We start from the raw sequence: 16,972 nt of genomic DNA, 5'->3' as shown, positions 1-16,972 counted from the left end.
GCTGCTTGCTCTTTTTTTTTATGCACCAGGCCAAAACGTTTCTTTTTATCCAGACTTGTAATTAAAGGGCTCCATCTTTTTAGATCTTTTATGGTCTGCTTCTGCCCTCAGGACCAGTTTATCAACATGATTTTAGACTACTCCCTTTTATGTGCTTTTATGCCTTGGCTTGCTTTTCAAGGTGGTTTTTATTGGTAGGATTTTAGTTAACTTGTATTATTTTATGGTTTTCCTTATGTATTGTTACTGTATACTTGGTTTTATTTCATTTTTCTAAGCCACTTTGAGCTTATTTGGAGAGACAGCATATGAATTTTCTAAATAAATGAGATGCTACCAACTCGTAAATCTGTGTTCTGGTTTTCAGATTCACTGAGACTTCCCAGAGTAGATGAACTAAACCATGAACGTGGCTGTCTTGTTTTTGCTCCTGCCAGTTTGTTTTGCCAAACCATTCCATCAGAAAGGCTTATTTGATTTTATGCTTGAAGACGAACCTGGTTCAGGTGATGAAGTTACAGGACTGCCTCCCCTTGCACCGGACCCCACATGCCCATTCCGCTGTCAGTGCTATCTTCGGGTTGTTCAGTGTTCTGATTTAGGTAAGTTGAATAATAAAGTGACTGCATACAATGGCCGGTTATAACGGTTTACAGAAAAGCTGACTTATGTTAGGGCAGTAACTCTGACGTAGCCATTGACATCTCCTGTCCTACTGTAATTTCATTGTTGCTGACTATGATCATCTCTGTATCATCTTCTTAAACTTCTTTTGACAAGACAGAATTATCCAGAGGTCAGTGGGAAAACAGGCTGGGCCCTTGTGATCATGAAAATAACAGTGTCTATTTGCTTTCTTTACATTTTATCCTTCCTTTCAGTCGAGACCACAGGGAAACTTTTCATTTTCAGTGTTCTATATAGTGTCTTCAGGCATGAACAACATAAACACACACAGCCAGAACAGTACTGAAAACCTAGGGAATTCAAAATTCTATGTCCATATTCTATTATTCTTACTGTTACTCCAATCAAAACATATTGTAATCAGTGAGCCTTTGTGTGTGTAAAGGGCCATCAAGTTGTCATTGGCTTATGGCAATCCCAGCAAGGGACTCGAGGCAGGCAAGGAGCAGAGGTGGCTTGCCATCGCTTTCCTCTGCAAAGTCCTCCTTGGCAGTCTCCCTTCCAAGTACTGCCCCTGCTTAGCTTCTGAGATTTGATGAGATCAGGCTATACCATGCTGCCCTCCATTCCTAATCAATGAGCCTAGGCTGGAGTAAATCTACATAGTATTATACTTATAAGTAATTGTAAACCACAGAGCATTGTGGGTAGGTTGCTAAATGGTTGATGCTGTCATCAATTTGGCATACTGAGCATGTGAAGGGTAATTTCTGCTGGCACTTGATTTCATTGGGGTCAATTAGGAACACTACTTGTTCTGGCATTTTATTCTCCAGTTATAATGAAAAACCCCCATTGTTGTTACACTCTTAATATTGTACAAATATAAAGATGGAGCAAAGTAAGGAACAGAAGAGAGACTTCTAGATGAGGAAGTAGAACATAAGAGAAAGGCCTGCAAAAAAAGAAAGATAAATTTATTTATTTATTTTGTTTGATTTATATCCTGTCCTCCACGCCAGAGCAGGCTCAGGGCAGCTTACGTATTTATGTATATGCATGAAATATAAAAGTGCTTAAGACATAAAAATATAAAATCATAAAAATGAAAACATTTCAAGTGCTATATTACATGGTGTATCATTATAATGCAAAAACAGCTTAGTACCACTATCAGCAGATGAGGGAGGTTCATTGCTGATAGACAGTCAGTAGGTTACCCAGGACTTTTTTTGAGCAGGAATGCACAGGAATGCAGTTCTGGCTGGCTTGGCATCAGGGGGTTTGGCCTAATATGCAAATGATTCCCTGCTTGGCTTTTTCTACAAAGAAAGCCCTGAGATTACCTGTTCCTCTTGTAAACTGAGGAGCACAGTCACTGAAAGCAGACAAGGGGAAACATTAAGAATCTAGAGTTGAGAATAAATATGAAGAGTTTCTGTAATTAGCTTTTAAATCTCCACATGAATATAAATACAAAAACTTGATGGTCAGGACACATTAAAGAACAGAGTCAAGAGAAAATGTGCAGAGAACATGGAAATCTACACAATCAGTACTTCACCTTTACTGCATGCTATTGGAAGAATGGCAGCATATTGGTGCAAGTATTCTTTTTTCCCCAAGCCCTGCTTGCTGTTCAGTATCCATATTCACATTTCTAAGAATTTTAAGAGAAGAATTTTAAGAGAAGTACCTCTTTTGCCATCAAAAAAGCCAATGAGAAATTGGGATGCACAAAACTATACATTTTCTGTTCTTTTATTTATTTATTTTAGAATGTAATTTTCCTTTTGCTTAGTTGGGAATAAGGCAAGGGAATATAGTATGGTATGGTCTGATCTTGTCAATCCTTGGAAGCTAAGGAGGGTTGCTACTTGGGAGACCACCGAGGAAGACTCTGAAGAGGAAGGCAATGACAAACCACCTCTGCTTCTAACTTGTTTTAAAAGCCCCTTACTTGGGTCACCATAAATTCTGTGACTTGACAGTATTTTACATATGCAGACATTGGGAACAGATTTGTTAATCAAATTTTAGTTCATGAAAATATGTTTGTTTTACATCTCTCATTATAAGCATTAGTGCTTTCCCAACTATTGTAATGTCTCCTATTGTGTAAATCGTATCAACAAATTTTGTGTATAACAACTGAAGAAGATACAAAATGTCAAGCTACCTGAAAAGTACTTTCTTTCAAACTTAACACCTCCAAGCTGTAGAATACTTAGGGTCTTAGATCTGCTCTATGGCCAGTAATCTTTGTGCCTGTGAAAATATCTAGTCTGAATACAACCCAATATTTTCTAATAGCTATTCAATAACTGATAGTAGACTGATCAAAACCACCAAGTACTACACCTTCTTTCAGTTTGCAAAAAATATATATTACAAGGATTGTGTTCAACACATAATAAACAATATAATAATGATAGAGGCTGGCAGTGCTAGGGCCTTTTAAAGTAACAGAAACCCCAAGGGGTCAAAAAACCCTGTCCCCAAATGTTCAAACTTGGAAATAGTCCAACTGAAATTCACAAGGTGGATCTCCTGAGGAGTGTAGCTTCAATGCAGCTGCTTTCTTAAAAAGATGTGTCTCTAGATTTTGACGATGTTTCAATTCTTTCTTCAGTTTAACGGCTCAGTGATTTGGGAACTACAATTATAATATTAATTACCAACCAAGGCTTAAATGAAAAAATATAAATTACACTTTAACATATCAGAACAATAATTATATGCAAAGGCTTACCCCTGTTCAGCATTCTCTAATCACAGCATTAAGCTTCTCATTTCAGTGTGAACATCAGGCTCTTTCATTATGGATCCTGCTCCACCTTAGTTTTAAAGGGATATTTGCTGCTGCTTACCAGGTGTAGCCAATGAAATTTAGATAAATGCTGTATATTTTATCTCTTTGTTAAGACCATATAGTTCATATGTTTTAAGTCTAAATATAAATTTCACCTCCATCTGTAATAAAATTTATTCACATCCTCTTTTTTTGTATTCTTTGTTTTTATACACATAAATTACACAGAATCTCATGTCCTCTGGGCTATGTCCCATGCTGATACAATGATCTTACACTGGGGCATTTCCCATGCCCCTGTACACAATCCTTGTAATATATATTTTTTGCAAACTGTAAGACAGTGTATTACTTGGTGGCTTTGATCAGTCTACTAGTTACACCAAGTGCCCTGCAAGTAGCATTCAATAACTGATAGCTGATCAGTAATGTCAAAGGAGACTGATCTGCTAAATGAAATGTATCCTAGTAAAAATGGAATTTAATCCTCAAACCCTGAAAAAAGGCATAAACTGTCAAAGCATCTGCTTTTTCTATGAATCTTGTCTGGAAGTTGAACATGTTTGGGAACTGTAACTTTCCCCCCAGTAAAACAACAACCGTTATTTCATCCCTCAGCAAACAAGCATGTATGTGCGTGTTTGCACGCATACACACACACACGCATGACAATTTTTTGCAGGTATTTTTGCTGGATAAGAATTAGACCAGGGGTCCCCTCCCCAGGCTTTTTGAGCCTATGGGCACATTTGGAATTCTGACATAGCACAGTGGACAAAATGACTGCCACAAAATGATAGCTGAAACTTAACTTCAGTCACACAATGTAGATCCTTGTGCTGTGGTGGCAGCTGCTGATAAAGCAACATTTTAAAAAAATCTGCACAGTCAATTAAATTTCCAATAGTCAATCAGAAACCTTGCTGGGCAAAAGCCTTACCTAATCACTCACTTCCTAAGAGCATGGCAGGTGCCAGAAAAAGGGTTGGTGGGCACCATGGCTCCTATGGGGACCACATTGGGGGGCCTTGAATTAGAATATAATTTTGAATATATATATATATGTATGTATACACACAGAGAGAGACACACACACATATGACTGTGTGAGACACATGCTTATTTAGAAAGCAGACAAATACTGACACATCTATAGATCTCTAGATAAATTAACATTGGAATACATCTACATAAAATGGCATTATATAAGCAGCCAACCATGATCAGTTCATGGCTGTAGCTCTTATTCCTATTTTACAATTGCTTATAGAGAAGCAGCTAAAAGATTTGTTGTCATCCAAAAAGTACAGATATGTGAGAGACCCAAATCTTACAAACGTCTCAGAATCTTAGGAGTTTAGATAATTTGTACTCTTAGTTACCCTTTCCAACATTAACATAAGGACTTCTTTGGTGATTTGTCTGCCTGATGCCCATTTACATGCATTTTAACAAACATTAGTCAAAAACTGAAATTTAAAAGCACCCCTAAATAGAGCTTATATTTCATTATCTCTCTGTGTGCAAAGTTATTTTTGATCTAGCTTCAGATAGGACTTGAAGTTTGCAGCCTATCAAAGTACAGGGGTAAATATCTCCTTAACTCTTTAAAAAGAAAGAGCTAAATTTCACTGCTATTTAAGCCCAAAGATTCTTCAGGGAGAAATTCTGAAGTATAACAAAGGAGTTCTACAATTACTCTACTGGTGTCACATGGATGAGTTATGCCCATCGGAAGGTGTTCATGTAGAATTATTCTTGCAATATGACATGCACTATTCACATCCAGATTCAACATCACTGGCGTTAAAGGATAGACACTTCCTCTGTGGCTGCTTCCCACACTCAACAAATTGCTGCTTTGTGCCAGCTGCTGAAGGTCCAGAACTTTGGCTGAAAACTCTGCTGTGCAATAACAGTTCTAGTTGACTAATGTCCAGAGTTCCTGCTTCCTAGCATACATGGGTGGAACAAGATAACATTACCATATCTTGTCAAAAAGCCTATAACTGCTTATGTTATGCATGTGGAAGCTCCCTCTGGACTAAATGATCAAATGTGAAAACATTTTTTGGAGAGTTCATTTGGCTGTCTTGGGAGTTGATGGTAATACCTACTTAAATGCTTAGCAATTTGGGTGGAGGCTCTATTTTTTTTGTTGGCTTTAATACTTTCAATAATTCTTGCTCCACTTCTTAATTGAGCACACAACTTTAATTCTATCCAAAAGTGCAAGACGTAGAAAGCCACTTTCTCATGCATCCTGTTCATCTGGTTTGAGTCAAAAGCTCTGAATTGCAAGAACCAACCTCAGTCTCCGTGTCTGAGCAATAAAGTTATGTTGTTGATTTGATTTGGGCTGCTTTTGAAGAAACAATTATTATTAGCATTTGAAAGCATATCTTTTTAGAAGGAGTCTCAACAAGGTAGAAATGATTTGCCATTCATATTATTCTGACTTTTAGCACTTGCAGGGATTATTTAGGGAGTGTTCCATGCACTAAGGCTTTTTAAAAAGCTTTTAAAAATATTAATAAATCATGTAACCAATTTAAAAGAGGATCTAAATTATCTGTAAACAGTCTTATGGCCATTAAGTAGTTCTAATGAAATTAAAAACAGAGGTGTCTGTTTTGGTGTTTGTTTAGGAGTGTGCATTTGAGTATACCTAGGCTGAAAATATACTGAAACATTGCTGTTTTGTGGTAGGTTCAGATATACACTCCAAAAATACTTCCCAAATTCTATGTAATAGAGATTAATCTCATAAGAACATAAGCCCTGCTAGATCATTCTAGTGGTCCAGCATCTTCTAATCTAGTCTATCTAGTTAGACACACAGTGACCCATTGGTTCCTCTGGAGGCACAACAGGGCATGGAGGCCAAGGCCTTCTCCTAATGTTGCCTCCTGGTCCTGGGATTCAGAGGATTACTGTCTCTAAAAGTGAAAGTTCCCTTAGTCCCTTTAAAGCTGTCTGTGCTCACGGCCATCCCCATGTCCCCTGGCAGTAAATTCCACATTTTAATCACTCTCTGTTAAAGGAATTATTTCCTTTTATCCATCCTGAATCTACTAATCATTCACTTAATTTGATACTCTTGACTTCTATTTTGGGTAGGGTTGCCATGTCCAACTCAGAAAATATTCGGGGACTTTGAGGGTGGAGCCAGGAGACTTTCTAATTCCCTAAAATAAATAAATAAAAATACAGCATGGCAGTTCCCCTGAACACAGTCTTCATTTCCTCACCCACAGCAGCTGCAATTCTTCTAAATGAAAGTGAACACACCAACTCACACTCACAAAGCAGACAAAATAAACACAGCATGCACACACTTTTGTGATCTCATTGGGGCAATTTACTCATGGGAGTTGCTGAATGTAACCATCTGCTGTATTTCAACCAACTTCTTCAAATTAACAGGGAAATGAAAGCAGAGCAGCCTAGGGGATGGAATTTTCTTCCAAATAAACATAAGTTCTCTGCTCATCTCTATTCCTTTCTCACATTGTTCACAACTCACCAAGAAGACCCATGTAGGAATAGAGGGGATGCTTATTAAATTAGCAAATGATAATAAATTGAGAGGGGTTGCAAATACAGTAGAAGATAGAAACAGGATACAGGATGATCTTGACAGGCTGGATAACTGGGCTAAAACCAATAAAATGAATTTAAACAGGGATAAATGTAAAGTTATGCATTTAGCTAGGAAAAACTTGTCTTAGCAGTAGTATGTGCAAAAAGGATCTAGGGGTCTTGAGTCAACATGAGTCAACAGTGTGATGTGGTGGCTAAAAAGGCAAATGCAATTTGGGGCTGTATTAACAGACGTATAGTGTCCAGATCACATGAAATGATGGTATCGCTTTACTTTGCTCTGGTAAGACCTTACCTGGAGTACTGGGCACCACATTTTAAGAAGGATATAGAAAAATTGGAACAGGTTAAGAGAGGGGCGACGAAGATGGTGAGGGGTCTGGAGACCAAGTCCTATGAAGAAAGGTTGAAGGAGCTGAGCATGTTTAGCCAGGTGAGGAGGCGGCTGAGAGGTGATATGATCACCATCTTCAAGTACTTGAAGGGCTGTCGTATAGAGGATGGCATGAAATTGCTTCTGTATCCCCAGAAGGTAGGACCAGAACCAATGAAATTAAATCAAAAGAGTTTCTGGCTCAACATTAGGAAGAACTTCCTGACCGTTAAAGTGGAACAGGCTTCCTCAGGAGGCAGTGGGCTTTCCTTCCTTGGAGGTTTTTAAACAGAGGCTAGATGGCCATCTGACAGCAATGAAGATTCTGTGAATTTAGGGAGAGGTGTTTGTGAGTTTCCTGCATTGTGCAGGGGGTTGGACTAGATGACCCTGGCGGTCCCTTCAAACTCTATGATTCTATGTGGCTCTGCCTACTTGCCCTGCCCATTCAGCTTTCCTCTTGCTCAGATTTAAAGGGACATACACAGCTCAAAACACAGGGAGTTTACAGGCTTTTTTAAAAAGCCTGCGCAGATTTAAAAGCACATGGTGGCTGTTGGGGTGGGGCTTCCCCTTGCCAGCTAACTGACTGGTGGTGAGGCGGAGCCTGCAAAACTGAGGGATCCCCCACTTGGACCTAGAGGCTGGCAATCCTAATTTTGGGAGAGGGAGGAAAAGTTCTGTTTGTCAATGCTCTCCACTCTTTGCATAATTTTATAAACCTCTATCATATCCCTTCTTAGTAATCTCTTTTGTAAACAGAAAAGCCCCAGACTCTTTGGCCCCTCCTCAAAGGTAATGTACTCCAGCCCCCAATCAGTGTCCTTTCTGAGAGACAGTGAACAGAACTCTCCACAGAACTCCAAATGAGGCCACACCATAGATCTATACAAAGGCATTATAGTATTGACTACTATATTTTTGGGAAGAGCCCCATGGCACAGAGTGATAAGCTGCAGTACTGCAGTCCCAGCTCTGCTCACAACCTGAGTTCGGTTGCGGCAGAAGCTGGCTTCAGGTAGCTGGCTCAAGGTTGACTCAGCCTTCCATCCTTCTGAGGTCAGTAAAATGAGTACCCGGCTTGCTGGGGGTAAAGTGTAGATGACTAGGGAAGGCAATGGCAAACCACCCCATTAAAAAAGTCTGCCATGAAAATGTCATGATGTGACATCATCCAGAGTCTGGTGCTTGCACAGGAGACTACCTTTACTTTATTGCAATCCCTAAGAATCCCATTTCCTAATAATCTCTAACGTAGGGTTTGCCTTTTTCACTATTGCAGCATACTGGGTTGACATTTTTATTATCTACTATGGCCCCCAAACCTTTTCTCCTCTCAGTCTTGGACTCCAAGTTCAGACCCCATTAGTTTATACCTGAAGGTGGGATGCTTTGTTCTAATGTGCATCAGTTTACACTTACTAACACTGAACTTCGTCATATTGCATCCTAGTCACCCAATTTGTGGAAATCTTCCTGGAGCTCTTCACCGTCACATCCTGAATAATTTTGTGATCTGCAAAGCTGGCTATAAAATTACCCCTAATTCAGGGTCATTTATGGACAAATCAAATAGTATCAACCTCAATACCAATCCTGTGGGACCCCACTGCTTACTTTCCTTTATGGTGAAAATTGTCCATTTATTACTACTGTTTGTTTCCTATCATTTAACCAATTTCTAATCTGTCTGACAACCTGTCCGCTTATGCCATCACTGCTAACTATACTCAGGAGTCTTTCAAAAAATCCTTTTGCAAGTCCTAGTATACAGTGTCTACCAGGTCACGATTATCTACATGTTTGTTCACATTCTCAAAGATCTCTAAAAGGTTGGTGAAGCAGGACTTCCATTTGCAGAAGTCATGCTGATTTTCCCTCAGCAGATTTTGTTCCTCTGTCTGCCTAATAATTCTGTTTTTGATAACAGTTTCTACTAATTTCCTTGGGACAGATGTTAAGCTAACTGGTCTGTAATTTCTTTGCTCCCCTCTGGTCCCCCTGATACAGAAGCTGAATTTAGTGATAGGTTAGTAAACAACCTTATATTTGAGTTCCCTAAGGATGCTCAGGTGTATGCCATCAGGTCCTAAAGACTTCTTGATTTTAATCTCCCCAGTAGGTCTACAACTTTGTCAGTGACTACCTCAATTTGACCCAGTTTTTTTCCTGAAAACAGTGGCTGTGGCATTGGTATAGTGAAGACAGAAGCAAAAAATTAATTTAGCTTATTGCCAGTTTCTCCATCTTCCCTTAGCACTCTCTTTATTTCTTGGTTATCCAAAGGCCCAAATGTTTCTCTGGCTGTTTTCCTGTTCCATATATATTTAAATAAATGTTTATTTATTTTTATTCTTATTGCAGCCTGCTCCTCAAATTCTCTTTTTGAAGGCCTAATTATTGACTTACATTACTTTTGCTAGTGCCTGTAGTCCCTTTTACTCAATTCTTTGGGGGCAGAACTTTCACTTATTAAAGAGGTCTATTTATTTATTTATTTATTTATTTATTTATTTATTTATTTATTTATTTATTTATTTATATTTCGATTTATATCCCGCCCTTCCCACCGAGGTGGCTCAGGGCGGCTTACAACATATAAAACTTACATAGGTTTGGCTTAAAACAGTTAAATAACAACAGTTAAAACAATAATTTAGTAGAACGTAAAACATAAAAAGCAGCGGTCTATCAAAATACATTCTAGCTCCATCCAAAAATTCTCAGTGTCAGTTAGTTGTTGTAGGCCAGCCAAAAGAGGACTGTCTTGCAGGCCCTGCGGAACTGCCCTAGCTTCCTTGACTTGTGTTGCTAACCAAGTAGATGGGGTGTGAACTGGCAGAGACTGACCAAGAGAGAGATCTTGGGGTCGTGGTAGATAACTCACTGAAAATGTCAAGACAGTGTGCGATTGCAATAAAAAAGTCCAATGCCATGCTGGGAATTATTAGGAAGGGAATTGAAAACAAATCAGCCAGTATCATAATGCCCCTGTATAAATCGATGGTGCGGTCTCATTTGGAGTACTGTGTGCAATTCTGGTCACTGCACCTCAAAAAGAATATTATAGCATTGGAAAAAGTCCAGAAAAGGGCAACTAGAATGATTAAAGGTTTGGAACACTTTCCCTATGAAGAAAGGTTAAAACGCTTGGGGCTTTTTAGCTTGGAGAAACGTCGACTGCGGGGTGAGATGATAGAGGTTTACAAGATTATGCATGGGATGTAGAAAGTAGAGAAAGAAGTCCTTTTCTCCCTTTCTCACAATACAAGAACTTGTGGGCATTCAATGAAATTGCTGAGCAGTCCAGTTAAAATGGATAAAAGGAAGTACTTCTTCACCAAAAGGGTAATTAACATGTGGAATTCACTGCCACAGGAGGTGGTGGCAGCTACAAGGATAGCTAGCTTCAAGAGGGGATTGGATAAAAATATGGAGCAGAGGTCCATCAGTGGCTATTAGCCACAGTGTATGTGTGTGTGTGTGTATATTGGCCACTGTGTGATACAAAGTGTTGGACTGGATGGGCCATTGACCTGATCCAATATGGCTTCTCTCATGTTCTTATTTTATTTATTTATTTATTTATTTATTTGGGATTTGTATCCCGCCTTTCCCACAAGTGGCTCAGGGCGGCTTCCAACAACTAGTCAACATAAATTTAACAATTTTAAATATAAAACAATTAAATAATTAACATTTAAACTTTAAAACCAGTAACATTTCACTCCATAAAACAATACAGCTTAAAACCAATAACATGTCATTATATATAAACAGATGGCTGGCCAGTTACGTCAAGTTTTATCCCAGCTAGGTGTAGGCTAGCCGGAAGAGGGCTATGTTCATGCAGGCCTTCTTTCAGACTTGGCAGTGCCTTTTCTAATCTGGGGGATGCATTTTATCTGGACTTCAATTAGTGTGTGTAGTGTATCGGCAGCCATACGTGCCATGCGCAGAGGCGACTGGGCTGTCCCAGGCGCCTCCCGTGGGGGGGGGGGCGCGAAATCCCCCGCCAATCACCAGCTGTGGCGGGAAGTTTAACAGGTCAGGATTGGCCTGACCTGTCCAGTAGGCTGTACCGGGGATTGTACATAAGCGGGACCCGGCCCGCGTGTACTCACTCTTGCAACGTGCTCCGAATAAAGAATGTTGCCCTACTCGAGTCTCCAGACAGAGTACGTTACACTGGCGACGAGGATGGGATTCTAGCCTTATCGGCTACGGAGGAGACCAAGGGCACCACCGACCACGACCGCCGCCGCAGCCATCATGGCCAACCAGGGCGGAACCACCGGTCACGTTGAGCCGTTCGACCCAGCAAATCCAGAGGCCTGGGAGTCCTACTTGGAAAGGGTCGAATGCTACCTGAGGGCCAACAAGGTCACGGAGGACAGCATGAAGAGGGACGTTCTCCTGAGCGTCTGCGGGGCGGCCACATTCGAGATCGCCAAGGGTCTCTCGGCCCCCGCCCGCCTCACGGAAAAGTCCTTCGCCGAGGTCAGCAGACTACTCACCGGCCACTTCTTGCCTCAACCTTCACGGGTGGCCCGAAGGTTCCTGTTCCACAGAAGGGACCAGGCTGCCGGGGAATCGGCCGCCGACTACTTGGCGGCCCTCCGCAGGATCGCCGGGAACTGCAACTTCCCCCAGCTGGAAGACACCCTGGCCGATCGCTTCACGTGGGGCCTCTGCGACGAGAGGCTCCAGCAGAAGCTCTTCGCCAAGGAAGAGCTCACCCTCCAGAGCGCTTTCAACGAAGCAGTGGCATTCGAGAGGACCTCCAGGACCTTTCCCAAGGCCCGGACAGACACCGTCCACCACGAGGAGCTGGACCACGAACGCCTGGAGGAGGGAGAAGCCTACCAGCTGCGTCGCCCCGCCGGGCCACCAACAGAGCAGCCCAACGCCCCCGAGCGCCCGATCGACCTCCAGCGTCGGAGAGGGTTCCTGCCACCAAGTGCGCCAGCTGCGGCGACACCCACGACCGGAGAGACTGCCAGTACCGGACCTGGGACTGCCGGAGCTGCGGGAAGACCGGCCACATTGCCAGGGCTTGCCGAGCCAAGCCCAACTGCCGGAGGCCGACCACGCATCATGAGTCGATGGAGTTCCACTCCACAGACTCCACGTCCCTTCAGGTACTGAACTTGCCCCTTGCCACCCCCGACAAAATTAAAATGGCGGTCCTCATCGAAGGGAACCCCTGCCAAATGGAGGTGGACTCAGGTTCCTCCATTTCCATTATAGCAGAGGAGACCCTGAGGAAACTGTGCCCCCGCCAGCGGCTTAAACTAAGTCCGGTGGACTTCATACTCCGGGACTTCCAGAAGAACCCGGTGCAAATCGCGGGGTGGGCGCGGGTGCAAGTCGAGCGGGGGTCCTTCTACGGCCCACTGGACATCCTGGTGGTAAAGCGCCAGCTTACCACCCTGCTAGGACTGGCGTGGTTCAAACCCTTGGGGATCCGCTTGGAGGGGGTGGGGCAAACCCTAACGCCCAGAGGGTTCGGGGAGATATGCCAAGAGTTCCCTGACGTATTCGATGGTTCCCTAGGGAGCTACAAAGGGCCGGCCATCTCCCTACCACTAGACCCCACGGTCAGGCCGATTCGGCTCAAGGCGAGGAGGGTCCCGTTCGCCTTGAAGCCAAAAATAGAGGCCAAACTAGACCGCCTCACGGCCCAGGGAGTCCTGGAGCCAGTGGACTACGCCACCTGGGAGACCCCCATCGTAACCCCAATCAAGACAAACGGGGAGGTGCGGATCTGTGCAGACTATAAATGCACGATAAACAAGGCACTGCAGGATAACCCCTACCCAGTGCCAGTGGTGAGCCACGTCTTGGCTGCCCTCGCGGGGTCTAAAATCTTTGGGAAGCTGGATCTGGCACAGGCCTACCAACAGCTCCTGGTAGACAATAAGACGGCCGAGGCCCAAACGATTGTGACACACAGGGGGGCCTTCCGGGTGAGGAGGCTACAGTTCGGGGTAAGCATCGCTCCGGGGATCTTCCAGAGTATAATGGACGCTCTCCTTAAAGGGATCCCCGGAGTCCAGCCGTTCTTCGATGATGTTTTAGTCGCCGCCCCGGACCCCGAAGAGTTCAGCAACCGCTTACGTGAGGTGCTCCGCCGGTTCCAGGCAGCGGGGATCAAGGTTAAGAGGGAGAAATGCTTGCTGGGGGTCCCACGGGTGGAGTTCCTGGGGTTCGCCGTAGATGCAGCGGGAATCCACCCAACGGAAGAAAAGACCCGAGCCATCCTGCAAGCCCCGGCCCCCACCTGCAAAGCGGAGCTACAAAGCTTCTTGGGGGTGCTTAACTTCTACCATTCATTCCTCCCCCACAAGGCAGCCCTTGCAGAGCCCCTTCACCGGCTGTTGGACAAAAAAGCCCCTTGGGTTTGGGGCAAACGACAAGCCGCCGCGTTTCAGGCGGTCAAAGACGTCCTGGTGTCCAATGCGGTGCTCCACCATTTTGACGAGGGCCTCCCCATCATCCTGGCCTGTGATGCATCGCCTTATGGGGTGGGAGCAGTCCTGGGGCACCAACTCCCGGACGGGATGGAGGTACCGGTAGCGTATTACTCCCGCACACTGACTCCGGCTGAGCGCAATTACGCGCAGATAGACAAGGAGGCTCTGGCAATCGTGGCGGGGGTCCACAAGTTCCATGAATACCTGTACGGCCGGAGGTTCACTATTGCTATGGACCACAAGCCCCTCCTAGGTCTGTTGGCCCCAGACCGACAAACACCCCAAATTCTGTCACAGCGAGTGCTGAGGTGGAACCAGTTCCTCAACTCATACACTTACACACTGGTCCACCGAGCCGGCAAAGCTATGGGTCACGTGGACGCACTCAGCCGGCTGCCACTTCCTGAAGTAGGTCCAGACCCTGCCCCCGCACACCAGGTAATGCTAGTGGAGAGCCTCCCGGAGCAGCCCCTCCACGCAGCAGAGGTCGCCAGGGCCACCCAGAAACACAAGACACTGGCACGGGTGCTCGACTGGGTGGTGAGGGGTTGGCCAGAAGGGAACATGGGGGAAGAATTCAAGCCGTATAAAACCAGGAGGGAGGAACTAGCAGCCCACAAAGGGTGCCTATTATGGGGAAGTAGGGTGGTGGTCCCCCCCCCCCGCTACAAAAGCGTGTTCTGGAATCCCTACATGAGACCCACCCCGGCATAGTCCACATGAAGGCCTTAGCCAGGAGCTACGTTTGGTGGCCGGGAATGGATGGGGAGATCGAGAGCTGGGTCCGGAGGTGCCAGATATGTCAGGAGTCGCGGCCCGAACCTCCCAGCGCCCCCGCCACACGGTGGGAGTCAACCAGGAAGCCGTGGTCGAGACTCCACCTGGATTTCGCGGGGCCATTCCAGGGGCAGATCTTCCTGATAATCGTGGACTCCTACACCAAATGGTTGGAGGTCATTCCCGTAGGGTCCACCTCGTCCGCAGCCGCAATCAGAGCGCTGCGCAGGGTCTTATGCACACACGGTATCCCGGACACCATAGTCTCTGATAACGGGACCGCATTCACCTCGGCCGACTTCCAGGCGTTCCTCCAGAGATATCTGATTAGGCACATAAGGTCTGCCCCCTTCCACCCGGCCACCAACGGCCAGGCAGAGCGGATGGTCCGCACAACAAAAGAAGCCCTGAGCCGAATCGTGCAGGGCGACTGGGACCACAGGTTGGCCGCGTTCCTTTTCGATAATAGGGTCACCCCCAACCCGGTCACAGGGGTTAGTCCGGCCGAGCTCCTCATGGGGCGCAAGCTCATAACCCGACTGGACAGACTACACCCCGACAGGGCTTCGGAGACCCGCGGAAGTCCCGAGGTCCGGGACGCGGCCAGGGGTTTCTTTGCGGGCGACCCAGTATACGCCCGGAACTATGCGAGGGGGCCTGAGTGGGTGACAGGCCGAGTGCTACGAGTAACGGGGTCCCGCCACTACGATATATCAACCGAGGGGGGCCAGGTATTACGGCGGCACATAGACCAGCTACGCCGCCGCATGCTACCGGAGGAACCTGCGGACACGGAAGGGGCGAGATCCGGGGAGGAGCCAACCGAGGGCCGACCAGAGGACGCGGCCCCAACACCGGCTACACCGCCGCACGAAGCGCCGGGACCGACAGAGCCCAAAAGGCTGACGGAACCAGACCCACAGCCTCCAGCCACACCACGGCCCACCGACGCACCAGCAGCGGAAGCCGCGCCGCCTCCACTGGACCTCCCCAGAAGGTCCACCAGGGAGCGCCGACCTCCCGCGTACCTTAAGGACTATGTTCATTAACCGGGGGGGAGGGGTGTAGTGTATCGGCAGCCATACACGCCATGCGCAGAGGCGACTGGGCTGTCCCAAGCGCCTCCCGCGGGGGGGGGCGCGAAATCCCCCGCCAATCACCAGCTGTGGCGGGAAGTTTAACAGGTCAGGATTGGCCTGACCTGTCCAGTAGGCTGTACCGGGGATTGTACATAAGCAGGACCCGGCCCGCGTGTACTCGCTCTTGCAACGTGCTCCGAATAAAGAATGTTGCCCTACTCGCGTCTCCAGACTGAGTACGTTACAGTGTGGATTTAAATAGTTTCCAAGAATCATCTAGGGATTTGACTCTCTTCTGTTTCCCATTCAGCTTCCTTTTAACTATTTCACTCAGTTTTGTAAAGTTACCTCTTTTGAAACCAAGTGTGGCTCTGTTCAACTTTAGGGGGCAATTTTCCATCAACATGAATGCTGAATTTAATAGTATTATGGTCACTATTCCCAATCAGTGCAACAACATTTTGGTGAGGCTGAGGAGGATTCTCTTGCTGTGTCTTCTACTAAACAAATGATGGTCCAAGGCTTGAGAAGAAGGAGAGAATACAGGAGGAGGAAATTAGAGTGCTGAGGCCCAGGGGAGCAGACTTACCCTAAACAAGTGTCCAAGTAGTATCTTAGGCACTGTACCTCCAGCAGTCGCTTGCCCACAATATCACACTTGTGCATGCATATTTTATTTAGAAGGGCAAAGTAGATATGTGTGTCATAATTGTGTTGCCACTGATTTCCTATGAACTGGAGATGGGCTTAGGGGGCAATTAACAACCCTTCCTCTCACATCGGCACTGGCAGTAAGTATTGGCAGGAAGTGATGTTGAACACTTCCCATACCAAAATTTCCCCATACTTTTCTTTCGATATTTTTACTCTCAGTGGAACTTGAAGCCACATCCATGAGAACAAAATAGTAGGGAACAGAAGTTTCAATGCGGGGAGCATGGTGAGAGGAAGGTTGCATTCCCATATGTTTAATACATAATCCAACCCATGCTGCTCCCCGCTCACTAAGAAATCATCACGACATGCAGATGGTGCCACTAGTAGTTTCCTGGTAATAATGAATCCAATGAATGCAAAAGAGAAGGCTATATCAGAAGGCTATATAAAGTGTCATGCAATTGTTTAAAACAAAAAATCGGGAATGCTCATTCAAGAAAGCAGTGAAGCATAAGGAGATTCAGGGCAAGTACAATTTGAATAATCTAAAATTCTGAAACATCTTCCT

General features: G+C 45.2%; 1 protein-coding gene across 1 annotated transcript in view; it reads left to right on the top strand.

Moving 5' to 3' along the window:
• The window catches only part of DCN (decorin), an 85,884-nt gene that overhangs the window by 18,974 nt on the left and 49,938 nt on the right, over positions 1-16,972 (top strand). The window contains exon 2 of the mRNA XM_060245178.1: positions 368-602. Within this exon, the coding sequence (XP_060101161.1) occupies positions 404-602 (199 nt within the window). The 5' untranslated portion in view covers positions 368-403. The remainder of the gene's footprint in view (positions 1-367; positions 603-16,972) is intronic.

This window comes from Heteronotia binoei, chromosome 8 (assembly GCF_032191835.1).
Source record: "Heteronotia binoei isolate CCM8104 ecotype False Entrance Well chromosome 8, APGP_CSIRO_Hbin_v1, whole genome shotgun sequence".
Taxonomy (NCBI): Eukaryota; Metazoa; Chordata; class Lepidosauria; order Squamata; family Gekkonidae; genus Heteronotia; species Heteronotia binoei.
Note: the sequence above shows the minus strand (reverse complement) of the source record. Positions and strands in the feature narration are given on the sequence as shown.